Source organism: Hylobates moloch, unplaced genomic scaffold (genome assembly GCF_009828535.3).
Source record: "Hylobates moloch isolate HMO894 unplaced genomic scaffold, HMol_V3 SCAFFOLD_15, whole genome shotgun sequence".
Taxonomy (NCBI): domain Eukaryota; kingdom Metazoa; phylum Chordata; class Mammalia; order Primates; family Hylobatidae; genus Hylobates; species Hylobates moloch.
In genome coordinates this window covers 63,370,916-63,386,969 of record NW_026652290.1, presented here as the reverse complement: position 1 = coordinate 63,386,969, position 16,054 = coordinate 63,370,916, and the positions used below count along the sequence as shown (strand labels likewise).

The following is a 16,054-nucleotide window of genomic DNA, read 5'->3' as shown; positions in this document are numbered from 1 at the left end:
ATGACTCTCCAAAAAAAAAAAAAAAAAAAAAAAAAAAGCTGCGCATGGTGGCTTGCACCTATAGTCCTAGCTACTCAGGAGAGCTGAGGTGGGAGCATCACTTGAGCCCTGGAAATCAAGGTTGCACCGAGCTATGATGGTGCCACTGAACTTCAGCTTGGGTGACAGAGCAGAGACCCTGTCTCTAGAAAAAAAAAAAAAAAAATCACATCTACTTAGGTAAGTTACGTAATGTAGCAGGACACCCTGCTTTACAAGAGTTACCAAGATCTCTCTAACTACAAAAATACATTTCATAGAAAGACTGCTGAAAACTAGGTCTAAGTAAAACCACAAATCCCAAATACTTACATACCCTTTGAGCTCTTTGAAAAGGGCTCCTAACATTTATTGTAACCATCCGTTCTCCATCACTAATTTCATATACAAAATCTTTGTTTTGGGCAACTATTTCCGTTTTTATTTTCATATTTTTAACATAGATTAGTATTCTATGTAGTCATCATCTTCTGCTTGTATCAGTTTTTCTTTTAACATAAAGTTTATGGAAGTCATCTTTGTGCCTTTCCCTAGTGCCATTTCCTTCCTTTGTTCCTTCTTTTTTCTTTTTTTTTTTTTTTTTAGTTGGAGTCTTGCTCTGTCACTCAGGCTGGAGTGCAATGGCAGGATCTCGACTCACTGCAACCTCCACCTCCCGCGTTCAAGCAATTCTCCTGCCTCAGCCTCCCAAGTAGCTGGGACTACAGGCACGTGCCACCACGCCTGGATAATTTTTGTATTTTCAGTAGAGACGGGGTTTCACCGTGTTGGCCAGGGTGATCTTGCACTCCTGACCTCGTGACCTGCCCGCCTTAGCCTCCCCAAAGTGCTGGGATTACACCTTTGTTCCTTTAAAAAGTAATGGCTTTCATGAACTTAGTGTGTCTTTTCCTGTCCACATTTTCATGGCATGTGTGTAAATTTCATGAATAGGGTTGTATGGCTACCAATTTTATGTTAATAGTATACTTAAAAAATATTTTAGGCTGGGCACAGCGGCTCACGCCTGTAATCCCGGCACTTTGGGAGGCCAAGGTGGGCAGATCACGAGGTCAGGAGTTCAAGACCAGCCTGACCAATATGGCAAAACCCCATCTCTACTAAAAATACTAAAATTAGCCAGGAATGGTGGCGCGCGCCTATAGTCCCAGCTACTCGGGAGGCTGAGGCAGGAGAATCACTTGAATCTGGGAAGTGGAGGTTGCAGTGAGCCAAGACTGCCCATCAATCAGGAAGACTGCCCCAGTGCACTCCAACCTGGGTGACTGGGTGAGACTCCCTCTCAAAAAAAAAAAAAAAAAAAAAAAAAAAAAAAAAAAAAAAATCTTTCCTGCAATTAGTTTTTTCCATTTGACAGTTTTTAAGATCCAGCCATGTCGACATTTTATTTTTATATACATACATATATATTTTTCATTTCAACAAGTTTTTCATACAACATTAATATTTTTACCAACAGCTTTTAATTCTATTGACAAAAAGCAATGGCTTAATCTTTTTCACTGTTATATCTTTAAAGGTTGTTTTATAACTCAATTAGATCCTTCCTATTTCTTTTACCTATTTCTATTAAAAGTTGTAAGCAAAAAGTTTGGACCAGGTGTGGTGGCTCATGTCTGTAATGCCAGGAGTTCAAGACCAGCCTGGGCAACAAAGAAAAATTAATAATGAGCCAGGTGTGGTGGGACACGCACTTATGGTCCCAGCTACTCAGGAGGCTGAGGTGGGAAGATTGAGCCTGGGAAGTCAAGGCTGCAGTGAGCTGTGATCATGCCATTGTGCTCCAGCCTGTGTGACACAGCAAGAAAAAAGTTTGATGACTTTAAAATCTGTCAGTTACCTTTCTTTTATACTTTACTTTATCATGGGTTTAATTCTATGGTTATAAACAATAAAGCATCAAAAACAGGGTAGAAAGCACTCTTACAACCATTTCTGGCAAAGATACCTTATAATCTTTAGCTTGGCTTTTATTCTAGTCTTTAAAAACAATCGTATGCTTGGCTGGGCACCGTGGCTCACGCCTGTAATCCCAACACTTTGGGAGGCCAAGGTGGGCGGATCACGAGGTCAGAAGTTCAAGACCAGCCTGGCCAACATGGTGAAACCCCGTTTCTACTAAAAATTCAAAAATTAGCTGGGCGTGGTGGAGCGTGCCTGTGATCCCAGTTACTCATGAGGCTGAGGCAGGAGAATTGCTTGAACCAGGACCCAGAAGGCAGAGGTTGCAGAGATTTGAGATCCCACTACTGCGCGCCAGCCTGGGCTACAGAGTGAGACTGTCTCATCACAAAAAAAAAAAAAAAAAAAAAAAAAAGAAAGAAATCATACACTTATCCTGGCTTTGATGCTTTATTTTAACCACGATCTTTTCCTCAGATAGTAAATACAATACCACATTCATGACTATCCCATACATCAATCAGCAAAACACACTGCTACATACTCAATAACTTATATGGTTGTTCTCTACCCAGAAATCCACCAGAACCACTGTGGTTGCCTGAAAAGATCAAACGCCTGCTTCCACTGTGAGACTGTGGTTAGAAGAGTTAATGTGTATATTTTAAAATACAATCATACACATTTTTATTTGATTTCATTAAAGGACTGATGGGCATAACGTGTCATATGAGAAATGATAGAAGGCAGAAAGAATAATGATGTGAGTTATCTAGGGCCAAAGCACATTTTAGCAGTGTTTTGGTCTTCTCCTTGAGAATAGCTAGATAATCTTATCTAACTAGAGGAAAAGTTGTATCAAAGATCCTCACACAGTAAAAGTTACTTGGTCAAGTTACCATTTTGTCAGATCCTTTGAAGTGATAAGCATTCTACACAGAATCAAATACTTCCCACACTATCACCACTCATATCAATCTTTACATAAATAATATTCTTTCCTGTTAGTTGTAATTTTACTCTCTGATGTTACTTCTAGTATTTGCATTCTAATGTATTCTAATCCCACCATTCTTACATAATGTTCTTTATAAACTTAAAACCCCAGCAGGGGTTAAAAAAAAAAAAAGACACAAAAGCAAACTAAAGAGAGAAAACCTAGCATCTCTCTTGTGCTACTAACTGAATGGTGAAAGCATTTTAGTTGCTAAGCAATAGAGTTCAAGATCTTTAACAGAACACAATATTGGAGAAAACATCCAACTCTTCCTGTATCTTTTTTCTAGCTGTCTACTTGGCTAAAAATAGAAAAATGCTTATAACAGAGGGTAGAGGGTAGTTCTAATGTTACAGTGCTAAATATCCTACTATACTAACCATGTATGCAGAAGTTCTGTCTACAGATTAAAAGTCACCCTTGTAAATAATTTATTCCCCTCCCCCAAGTTACACATTCCTTTAAAAAAAAAAAAAAAGCTACCTATAGCTTTTTTTCCCAGTTGACTTTAAAAGCTTAATTAGTATAATAAATTTTTCTTGTCATTATTAGTGCATATTTTATGAGTAGCAAAAAACATTTTAATTTTAAGCAATGAGTATCACATATGCTAAATCATTTTCATTATACTGCTAAATGTACCCTTTAAACAGAGTGCCTTCTACCTATCAAGCACTGTAATAGGTGCTTTTAAACCTCATAACTAACCCTCCAATCTCTCGTAGGGCAGGTCATATCTGTACATGGGACTTAAGCAATGACTAGAGAGAGCTTCCAAGAATCAAATTAAGACATCTAACACTAAAAATAATGTCCACTACAGCAGCTCGCTACTACTACTACTCCTTTTCCTTTGAAATAACACCCCCAAGGAGGTGGTAAACGAAAAGTAGACTGAACTAATGACATAGGACTTTGAGACCAAAAGGACTCCTTAACCAGCTTTAACCTCTAAATCTTGTTTCATTTATAATACAATATAAGTTTGCTAGTTATTTTTACGCAACTGGTTTTGTCACATGATCTATTAACTACTGCAGACAAAATCCTTTTACTCTGGGAAAGTTAACCTATTGTCCTTATAAACAAAAAAATTTAGAAACACTTTTCTTAATCTACTTTTTATTAACAAGTCGATTTTAAAACAAACCATTAAATTTCTTAATACTATGAAACATTACTAAAAGCAGTATTACTGTAATATATTCTCAATTACAAAAATTGCCACTAATTCTGTTACAAGCCATGAAGAATACTGCTCTATGTTGGTTTATTTATCATACCTTTAGATGCAGTGAACTAGCTTAGTGCGAAGATTAAACAGTATTAGTAGTTGAATCTATGCGGAAAAAATTAAATGCCCTTTTTCCCAATGGCTACAGACCCGTGCTTCCAATATTACATTCAAAGTTGAACCCAACCTTACTTTCATAGCTTCCTCCAAAAGCAGCTGCTTTCTATGCATCCATGCTAGAAGAGATGAAGCTTAAAGCTTCATGTTGAATGTATAGCATGAGTAACAACTAAATGACAAGGATAATAAATACGGATGGTTAATTTTTTCAAGAATGCTTTAGGAGATAATGTACTGATCAAAACGCCCTAAAAGTATAAACCTGGACTAACAAGCTTACAGAATCACTGCAGAGTAATTTTTTCTACTTTTAGCGCTTCCATGGCCCTTTTTCAAGTTTCTACTATAGTAAAAGAAGTACTGTTGCATTTCACAAGGGAATGGAAACATTTATACATGATGCTTTTTGGACTACCTATAAAAGACAGTACTATATCCACCTTGTATGTTTTCAAAAAGTGTAATGGCACTCAGTTGCTTTTTTTTTTTGAGACACAGTCTCACGCTGTTGCCCAGGCTGGAGTGCAGTGGCGCGATCTCGGCTCACTGCAAGCTCCGCCTTCCAGGTTCATGCCATTCTCCAGCCTTAGCCTCCCAAGTAGCTGGGAATACAGGCGCCCGCCACCACGCCTGGCTAATTTTTTGCATTTTTAGTAGAGACGGCGTTTCACCGTGTTAGCCAGGATGGTCTCGATCTCCTGACCTCGTCATCTGCCCGCCTCGGCCTCTCAAAGTGCTGGGATTACAGGCATGAGCCACCGCGCCCGGCCGGCACTCAGTTTCTTAATTTTGCAAATATAAATATCTCGACAATATAAGTAACCTTACATCTACTAGCTGAACATTTATCTAACCAGAAATCTACTGTTCTGGCAACAAAACTACCTTAAAAGATTTCTGGCCAGGCACGGTGGCTCACGCCTGTAATCTCCACACTTTGGGAGGCCAAGGCAGGCGGATCACAAGGTCAGGAGATGAAGACCATCCTGGCCAATATGATGAAACCCATCTCTACTAAAATACAAAAAATTAGCTGGGCATGGTGGCGTGCCTGTAGTCCCAGCTACTCGGGAGGCTGAGGCAGGAGAATTGCTTGAAAACCTGGGAGGCGGAGGTTGCAGTGAGCCGAGATTGCGCCACTGCACTCAAGCCTGGTGACAGAGCAAGACTCCATCTCAAAAAAGATTTCTGTGCAGAACTTTTTACTCATTCAAAAACATGTTTGGGCTGGCACGTGGTGGCTCATGCCTGTAATCCCAGCACTTTGGGAGGCCGAGTCGGGTGGATTACCTGAGGTCAGGAGTTCCAAGACCAGCCTGGCCAACATAGTGTAACCCCGTCTCTACTAAAAATACAAAAATTAGCCAGGCATGGTGGCGTGTGCCTGTAATCCCAGCTACCAGGGAGGCTGAGGCAAGACAATGGCTTGAACCAAGGAGGCAGGGGTTGCAGTGAGCCGAGATCGCGCCACTGCACTCCTGCCTGGGCCACAGAGCAAGACTCTGTCTCAAAAAAAAGTTTGGCCCCACAGGTAAAAAATCAAGTTTTTTTTTCTTGTGACACATACAATTTAAAATTTTACACACATTTCTGTTTCACCTTTTAGTTGGGTTCAAAAAAACCAAAAACCTTAAACTGATCAAAACTTGGTTTATATTTAAGATAATTCCCTACATTAACAGTACCACTTTGAAAAGTGCACAAAATTCAACTAACATAAAAATACTTGGTATTCCTGTTTTTATTTAAACAAACATATCTGTGAAGTACTTCTGTAAATGTTTTAAAAGAATCATATTAGCTCCAAACATGTTAAGTATATATAAAAGTACAGAGAACCTTTAATACCTACAAAGTATTTAATAACATTTGGCTCTTAAGGACAAAACAAGTATAAGAATAATATTCCAAAACAACCCATTCTAACCATATCAAACATTATGCAATTTCTTTCTCCAAACCAATTCTCATTATGGTTAATACAGAATTCCAAATTAATGCAAACCATGGAATATCTTTTTTAAAGGTGATAATTTAAAATTTTATTCTAAACCCAACAACTCTGTTACACTGTCATAATGTTATAAAGTTTTGGTTGGCTACTTTACCTGGGCTCCTTCTCCATGGTATAAGCAATTCACCACATTATCTAATAAGTTGATATCCAGTTTTTGGCTGAAATCAAGCAGCTGACGAGCTGCATGGTCTGCTAACATTGTCATAATTGCTGGCATAGATTACTGAAAATAAAGAAAAAAAATTGAAGCTGCCTATCAAGTTTTGGTATTATCAAAAACTTCCTATAAGTTATTTTACTTCAACCATGTTATTACAAATATTTTAATGAATACTTTAGAGACTTTAATTACAAAAAACTGAGATAGTAAAAGCAAGTAACAAAAGCTGAAATTACTTAGCTATTTGATAATTACATAAATTATTATGGTCCATTCAACTTTTCTAGTGTTTATACACCAGAAAGACTTTCCTATTCTACTAACATTTATAAAGTATGCTAACCTATTATTTAAATGCATCCACTATTAGGATTTTATGGTCCTAAAACGTGATACAGTTCAGTATCTTGATGTCAAAACTTTTTAAGCAAGTAGGATTGATTAAATTCAAGTGAATGTGATTTTCTTTTCTTCCCAAGTAGCGTCTTCTGGATAACTCAGTAAAAGCTCACTTCACATTATCTTAACTTTATAAAAATAATGCTATAAAGACAGAATGGGCCGAGCGTGGTGGCTCACACCTGTAATCCCAGCACTTTGGGAGGCCGAGGTGGGCGAATCACTTGAGGTCAGGAGTTCCAGACCAGCCTGGCCAACATGGCAAAACCCCGTCTCTACTAAAAATACAAAAATCAGCCAGGCGTGGAGGTGGGCGCCTGTAATCCCAGCTACTTGGGAAGCTGAGGCAGGAGAACTGCTTGAACCAAGGACATGGAGGTTGCAGTGAGCGGAGATGCGCCACTGCACTCCAGCCTGGGCAGGCAAGAGAATGAGACTCCATCTCAAAAACAAACAAAGACAGCATGATGTTAAAAATTAAAATGTGGATATACAGTAATTCCTATTGTCTACAGCAATGGTTGGCAGGAACCACAAGTCTAACATATCTTGGTATAAATGCCCTTAGCCTCTACAGAAATAACTTAGTTTCTACACTCAAACCATTCAAATTGTTTCAACCCTCAATGAATTGGGGGATTGAAATTACATCTACAAACATATTTACTGAATATATGATCTAGGAAAAAAAAACTTTATGGGCAATATGCCTAACAAGATTTTTTAAATTCCAGGTATTCATTGGCAAGGTAAAAACTGTAAAAGCTTGCCCATTCCCAAATAAAAAAGAATTCTAACAGAAAAATGAGCTACTTTGCCCAAATATGTACTGGTTAAAACCTACTAGTTCATATGCAATGCTATCCTTTTAAGAGGATTCTACTGTAAGATGCTGGCACACATCCACTTTTTTGTTGCCCAGAATTATAAAGTATATCTTTCCTCTGCTTTTCTTCAAAGCCAATGCCACTCAAACCTAAGATGCCTGAGACTCTGAGGAACCAATAGCTCTAACTCAGTTTTTAAAAACTCACGATTTTGTATACAATTATAGAGGATTCAGGACATCCTGAAAGCCATCCATGGCACCCCCAGTTTAGTGTATTTAGAACTAACAAGGTCAGATCTCCACTTCTTCCCATTTTAGGAACTTTCGTGGACCAGAAAATAAGTAGCTAATTTCTTTACATTTAGACAAACTGGCTTGGCAGGGCGGAAAACAAGGCGTTAATTCCTGGCTATTTTATAACAGCTTAAAAATGTCCATAACAATAATGGCAGCAATTTCAATTTTAATGCAAATGTCTTATTTAAATATAACGTCTGTCACAACAGATTAGAACTCCAAAAGATGAGTCACCTATGATTGATACCATGTGAAAATAATGTGAAACTCAATTAGGAGTTCAAGAATTGGTCCATTATTGACAAAACTGATGAGACTTCAAAATGTTTTGTAGTAGGCATTAAACAAACGTTTTTGAACAGCAGAATACTTGTTACACACCACAAAAAAACCTTAAGATCTAAATACTGAGAGGAAATATATATTCCACAAATGAATGTATAAACTCTCCTCCACCTTCAAGTACCATAAAATTTAAAAGATCAGAACAATCTTAATAATTTGAGGCTTAAAAGCAACGTCCACAAAGCACCAAGATCTATGTATCAAAAGTTTTCAAATATTTCGGTTAAATATTGAACAAACTTTTCACCTATTTCCTCCTACCTTAGTTGAATGCCAAAACAAAAAAGGATGAAGAAAATGACTCTTACAAGTTTCACTTTCAAATACACTGTTCTTACAGAATTCTCCGAACTACACTGATGTGAAAAACGAGATTTAGAATAGAAGGATTTAAATACAGTAGTTTGCCATCCTTAGAACTAGCGGCTGTCTTCGAAATGACCTACCTATTCTTGAACTGTATGTAGTACAGAAATGGCGGCTTTGTGGTCAATGCCAAGCACATTTAGTCCCCCAAATCAAACCGCTTCCAAAACATTCTTTCCACTAACAGCAGCATCCCACACTTAAGATATACAATCAGACAGCAAACAGGCCATAGTGGGAGAGGTGTAACCACGAACGCTCATTCCCGTTGGGCTCTTCAATCCCCAAATCCACTCACTGGATAACATACACTAGGGATTATCCAGCTTAATGGATAATGTGACTCTACAAGTGACCCCCAATGCCAGTTCCTATCCAAAACCCAGAAAATCATAACCGTTGCTTAATAACTTCACACTAGGTGAAAAACAAGTCGCCACAAGGCGAAAGATTGCTCCTTAGGTTGTGTGGGCAATCGCCTGCTTCATTCAGGAGAAACACACCTCACTAGAGCCCGCCCTCCCCTCGCTTCCCACCCGAACCGATTTGCAGCCCTTCTAACTATAGCACACAGGAGCACGCACTCACCCCGCCCATACTCGGAGGAGGCATTTAGACCAGGCGCCTTAAGTTCACCGCCCCTTTCTCTATGCAGCATGGCCTCGGCGTGATCCGAGGAGGTCCGGGCTGAGCCAGTACTGAATGCTTCCTCTACTACACCACTTCCTCCCACCCAACCCAAACTCACAGACATCGGAATGAAGGAGAATCAGGGCATCCTCCACTGTACAAGGCCACCAGTAAATGGTTTAACCAACTTATCACACTCCAACCCCTAAAACGAACTACAAGACGGAATCCCATGTGCAGGCCCCTGAAAAACTGATCTTTCCTACTTCACATGCCACTCTGCAAAAAACCGGAGAGCTTTCGAGTTTCCTTGCTGGAGGAACAGGGAGTCGGCAGCCCCTCCCTCCCCCATCCCAAGCTCTCCACCGAGGGGGCCACGTGATGCAGGCGGACGTTTCAATGCTGCTGCACTAAATATTTCTGGAAACTTCCACTCCTAATAATTTACAGAGATGTTCCTGAAATCACCCCAACTTCTCCCCAGCCCCACGGGCTGGGGAAGCCCTTCCACCCCGCGCGGGGCCCCGCTTCACTATCACGCTCCTCGCCATCCTCCACCGCCACCGGCACACGCGAATGACCCAGCAAGCGCTCCCCTCCCAAGGCCGCTTCCATCCCCCAGCGGCAAAAGCGGCTCCATTCAATCGCAGGCTCCGCTGTGGGCCCGCCGCGCCCCCGGCCCGCCCGCCGCCTCCCGGGCTCGCTTCCCGCGGCCGCCGCCGCCGCGCCCCACGCCGCCGCCCGACCCTCGGCCCCGAAGACACAGTCGACTTACCCAGAGATTGAACCAACTGCTCCTTCCTTCCTTGTCGAGGGATTAGGGCGAGGGAAGGTGGGGAGGGGGGAGAGGGGACGACTCAAGGTGGGTTTCACAGTTTTCCCACCTCAAAAAAGGAAATTAAAAAAACGGACAGGAAAAAGGCAAAAAGAGCTCAATAATATTTACTATTTCAGGGACGCTTCCCTCCAACACACACACACACACACACACACACACACACCCGCCCCCCCCCAAAAAAGGGGGAATTAATCTGGGGAATAAATGCTCCCGCCCGGCTGGGGAGTGAGGGAAGGGGGAGGGAACGGGGTCAAGTCCCAAAGATTCAGCCCCAGGGGGACCCTCCAGCCACAGGCAGCAGCAGAAGCGGCAGGAGTAGGGGGTGTAGAGTCCACACGGCCGGGGGGACGCTCTGCTGCCAGTTGCAGTCCGACTCCCCCCTACCAAAACACGGCTCCCTCTCTCACGCGGCTCCGGTGCTGGGCCCCCCCTCCCCAGGCTCGCCTAAACTTTCCCCCCTTCTCTTGCTCCTCAGCGACTGGTGGTTCCCCCCTCCCCCTCTGGGTGGTTGCACGGACTGCAGCAGCAAAGACTGGAACAGGCACCGCCGCCGGGGCTGTAGCTACTGTTGCTCTTGCTGATGCTGTAGCTCCCGCTGCTCCTGCCGCGGCCGCTGCAGCCGCTTCTCCCCCTCCTCCTAGTGCCTCAAACTCGGAACCGGTTGAAACCGGTTCAGACTGGGAGATTCCATCTCGGTTGAGTTTTCAGCCCATGGCGCCGCGGAGCGTTTGGAACCTGGGCCTCCGCCCCCAGCCCGCCCTCCTATTGGTCAGTTCCAGCTACAGCCGCGCCATGAGCCTATCTCTCATTGGCCCGAGCGCCAGTCAATCCCACCTCAAGGCTCCACACGAGCCCGCCGCTTCGGCCCCCGCCTCTTTTCAGCAGCGATTTGCCCGCAGAGTGGGGGAGGGGAAGTGGGGAGGGTCGAAAGGCAAGAGGAGAGGGGTGGAGGAGGAGGAGGAGGGACGAAGAGCAGGGATGAGTAGAAAAGAGAGCGAAGGAAAGCCTCGTGGAGGATTCGTTCGAACGAGCTGTCAATCAAGCGCAGCCCGCCCTCGAGCCCTGGACTTCTCTTCCCCCTCCGGCCCTCCCCCTCCCCCTCCCGGTGCCATGTTCGCAGGCCCGGCCTTTCCCGCCCGCTCATTGGCTGGGCGCCTTCGGTGACGGAGACGATGGGGTGCAGCTCGTGAGCTGGTGGCGGCGCGAGTTTAATCCGGGCGCGCGGCAGCGTTGCTCTGCTTCCCCAGGACTCGGCCGGCCCGCCCCCACCGGCTCCCGCCAACCTGCGGGGGCCTGAGCCCGCGGGAATCAGGATCCGCCCTTCTGATGGGGGCTGCGTTCGGAAAAGGGAGGGCACACCCAGTTGTTTTGAACTCTGGGAGGGGTGGAGAAAGGAGGGAAAAGAACGCTTCCGAGGCCAATTTTAGGCCCCAGACCTCTCTAATCCATTTTAGAGGCCTGGTTTTGGGGCCAGGTAGCTGAGAGAGAAGTTGGGGTGAGGCGCAGGGCGTGCATTCTTGGCGCCTCGTGATCTTCTCAGGGTCTCGGAAAAGATATCGAAATACTTCTTGGGAAAGTCTCCTTAAAATTTCAGCTCTGTCTCACCAGGCTGGGATTTGGCTGCTTCAACAACCTACCTTTCCTGAAAACCAAAACATTGTAATCCCAAGTGATTGGTTTGACAGCGCATGTTTTGGCTGGGTGAGCTTGCATGGCAACTGCGTCCCACCTGGTGCCCTTGATCTGCAACACTCAGATTTTCCTTTAAGCCTAGCTGCACTTCACGTACTAAATCATCATCAAATAGTATTTTCTGTGAAAGTCACATGCACATTGCCTTTCACGTGGTTGCCTCTCGTTTGTTCCCAAGCGTCCTCCAAATCAGCTTTACAGATTGTTCTTTGCTTAAGAGCAAATAGCCCACCAAAATTTACTAGGCCCTTTGTGCCACCAAGAGGTGGATAAATGATGTATGCAATTAATACAATTTTCTTTAGCAAATGTTCATCCACGATGGACTATGGCTAACCTCAAAGCACCACTTACTCTAACTCCTCCTCCAATAAAGAAAAACCCAACAACTCAATGTTTAGATGTACCAGAATGATTTTGGATGATTTTCAGACCTAAGTTTTTATTCATTATGTAAATGAATAATATCAAGCCATTTTATATACATATATACATACATATATAATGTACTATGTATGATATATGATGTACAGTGGGACCTCTGTATCCTGGGTTCCCCATCCTCAGTTTCAACCAGCCCTGGGTGGAAAATATTTTTAAAAAATACAACAATAAAAGTAGGCCGGGCGCGGTGGCTCACGCCTGTAATCCAAGCACTTTGGGAGGCCGAGGCGGGCGGATCACGAGGTCAGGAGATCGAGACCATCCTGGCTAACATGGTGAAACCCCGTCTCTACTAAAAATATAAAAAATTAGCCGGGCGTGGTGGCGGCCGCCTGTAGTCCCAGCTACTCAGGAGGCTGAGGCAGGCGAATGGCGTGAACCCACGAGGCAGAGCTTGCAGTGAGCGAAGATCGCACCACTGTACTCCAGCCTGGGCGACAGAGCAAGACTCCGTCTCAAAAAAAAAAAAAAAACAAACAAAAATAATACAAAATAAAACGCAATGCAGTATATTTACATAGCATTTACATTGTATAAGGCATTATAAGCAATGTAGAGATGATTTAAAGTTTATATCGTATAAGGTATAAGCAATCTAGAGATGAAAGGGTAACGGAAAGTTTACAAATACAGTATATGCAAATACAGTAAATCCTCGCTTAACATGGTCATGGAGAGGATCTTGGAAACTGCGACTTTAAACACAAGGATAGGCCAGGCATGATGGTTCATGCCTTTAATCCCAGTGCTTTGGGAGGCCGAGGTGGGCAGATCACTTGAGGCCAGGAGTTCGAGACCAGCCTGGCCAACATGGTGAAACCCCTTTCTACTGAAGATACAAAAATTAACCTGACGTGGTGGTGGGCACTTATAATCCCAGCTACTCGGGAGGCTAAGGCGGGAGAATGGCTGGAACCCGGGAGGCAGAGGCTGCAGTGAGCCGAGATCACGCTACTGCAGTCCAGCCTGGGCAACAGAACGGGACTCCTTCTCAAAACAAACAAACAACAATAAAAAAACCTACAAGGACATATAACGAAATCAATTTTACCATAGGCCTGTAATCCCAGCATTTTGGGAGGCCAAGGTGGGAAGATCACTTGAGCCCAGAAGTTCGAGACCAGCCTGGGCAACATGGCGAAACCTGGTCTCTACCAAAAATACAATAATTAGCTGGGCATGGTAGCATGCGCCTGTAGTCCCAACTACTCGGGAGGCTGAGGTGAAAGGATCGCTTGAGCCTGAGAGGCTGAGGCTGCATGAGCTGTGATGATGCCATCATGCGACTGTACACTCCAGCCTGGGTGACAGAGTGAGACACTGTGCCAAAAAAAATTACCAGTCTAACTCTGACAAAAGTGTGATTGTGTATGATGCTAAAACAGGGTGAGAGAGAAAGAAGGATCTCTCTCTTTTTTTTTTTTTTTTTTTGAAAAAATATCTCACTGTGTCTCTCCCAGGCTGAAAGGATCCTCCCTGACTCAGCCATCTGAATAGCTGGGACTGTAGATGCATGCCACCACGCCTAGCTAGTTTTTTATAAATAAATAAATAAATATAATAAATATATAATATATTATATATACATATATGTATATATACATACATGTAAATATATATTTACATGTATGTATACATATATATTTTTTTTTTTTAGAAAAGGGGTTTTGCCATGTTACCCAGGCTGATCTCAAACTCCTGTAGGTGAGCAGTCCTCATGCCTCAGCCTCCCAAAGTGCTGGGATTATAGGCCTGAGCCACCTTGCCTAGTCAGGATACTCATTTCAAGAAAAAATTGACCTGGGAAGATAAAGTCTGGGTTGCACCCCTATTTCTATCAAGCTCAATTTAGTGTGGAGAATGTTTATGGAAAATTATGAGTATTCTGTCTGTGATGTTAAGACCCCAGAGAATAATCTACGTAGAGTCTGTGAAGCTTCAAATCAATCAGGAGCAGAATCAGCAGTTGCCTACAGGTGAGTTGCTGCCTTTTGAGAACATAGTGAAAAAGTATGTGACAAGGCTGCTAAATCTAGGAGTTACAGTTTGATAGTCTGAGAAATCTGTACAGTTCTTCTATGAGGTGACATTCAACAATGGGTCCCAAGATTCTCTTACTCATGGAGAAATGAGAGAAGTATATCACTTAACTTGGACCATTCTCAGACAGGACAGAGGAAGCTATAGCTGTTTTGGTTGAAGTACTTCTAGGCCAAAAATAAAAATAATGAGATGGGGTTATAGGTCTGCTGTAACAGTCAGTTTAGGCTGCTGTAACAAAGTACCATAGTCTGGGTGGCTTAAACAACATTTATTTCTCACAGTACTGGAGGCTGGAAGTCTGAGGCCAGGGTGTCAGCATGGTTTAGGTTCTGGCAAAGGCCCTCTTCAGGGTTGCAGACCAGTGACTTCTTCTTGTACTCTCTTGTGAAGGGGGGAAAAAGGCTAGAGAGCTTTCTGGGGTATCTTTTATAAGAGCACTAATCTCATTCATGAGGACCCTACCCTCATGATCTACTGAATCCCAAAGGCCTTATCTCCTAATACCATCACATTAGGGTTTAGGATTTCAACATACTAATTTTCATGGGACACAAACATTCTGTCCATTGCAACATATAAGAAGCAAAATAGGCCAGGCGCGGTGGCTCAAGCCTGTAATCCCAGCACTTTGGGAGGCCGAGGCGGGCGGATCACAAGGTCAGGAGATCGAGACCATCCTCGCTAACATGGTGAAACACCATCTCTACTAAAAATACAAAAAATTAACCGGGTGTGGTGGCGGGCACCTGTAGTCCCAGCTACTTGGGAGGCTGAGGCAGGAGAATGGCATGAACCTGGGAGGCAGAGCTTGCAGTGAGCCAAGATCGCGCCACTGCACTCCAGCCTGGGCGACAGAGCAAGACTCTGTCTCAAAAAAAAAAAAAAAGTAAAATAGAGTAGGGAAACTAAAGTTGGTACCTGTGGATTGAAAAGATATGCCATTTCTTTCTTGCACAAAAACATCTCATTATGGGCCAGGCATGTTGGTGGCTCATGCCTGTAATCCCAGCCTTCGGAAGGCCAAGGTGGGTGGATCACAAGGTCAGGAGATCGAGACCATCCTGGCCAACATGGTGAAACCCCATCTCTACTAAAAATACAAAAATTAGCTGGGCATGGTGGTACGTGCCTGTAATCCCAGCTACTCGGGACGCTGAGGCAGGAGAATCGCTTGAAACAGGGAGTCAGAGGTTGCAGTGAGCCGAGATCATGCCACTGCACTCTGACCTGGTGACAGAGTGAGACTCCATCTCAAAATAAATAAATAAATAAATAAATAAATAAATAAAAATAAAATGAGCTGGGCGAGGTGGCTCATGCCTGTAATCCTAGCACTTTGGGAGGCTGAGGCTGGCAGATTACTTGAGGTCAGGAGTTTGAGACCAGCCTGGCCAACATGGTGAAATCCTGTCTCTACAAAAATATGAAAAATTAGCCAGACGTGGTGGTGCACGCCTGGAGTACTAGCGCTTTGGGAGACTACTGTGGGAGAATCACTTGAGGCCAGGAGTTCAAGACCAGCCTGGGCAACATAAATGAGAGTTTGGCTCTACAAAACTAAAAAAATTAACCCAGGCATGATGACGCATATCTGTGTCTTAGCTACTCAAGAGGCTGAGGCAGGGGGATCCCGAGAGCCCAGGAGTCAGGCTACAATGAGCTATGATCAAGCCACTGCACTCCAGCCTGGGCAGCATAGCAA

The 16,054-nt window shown here is 43.5% G+C and overlaps 1 protein-coding gene across 3 annotated transcripts in view; it reads right to left on the bottom strand.

The window, feature by feature from the left end:
• Positions 1–10,911, bottom strand: part of XPO1 (exportin 1) — a 61,780-nt gene extending 50,869 nt beyond the window's left edge. The window contains exons 1-2 of one of the 3 annotated variants that reach the window (XM_032176537.2): positions 10,111–10,911; positions 6,401–6,532 (exon numbers count right to left, since the gene is read on the bottom strand). In XM_032176537.2, coding sequence (XP_032032428.1) covers positions 6,401–6,526 — 126 coding nt within the window. In that variant the 5' untranslated portion in view covers positions 6,527–6,532; positions 10,111–10,911. The remainder of the gene's footprint in view (positions 1–6,400; positions 6,533–10,110) is intronic. The other 2 variants (XM_058429115.1, XM_058429114.1) reach the window with 2 other exon arrangements.
• Positions 10,912–16,054: the final 5,143 nt, after the last annotated feature.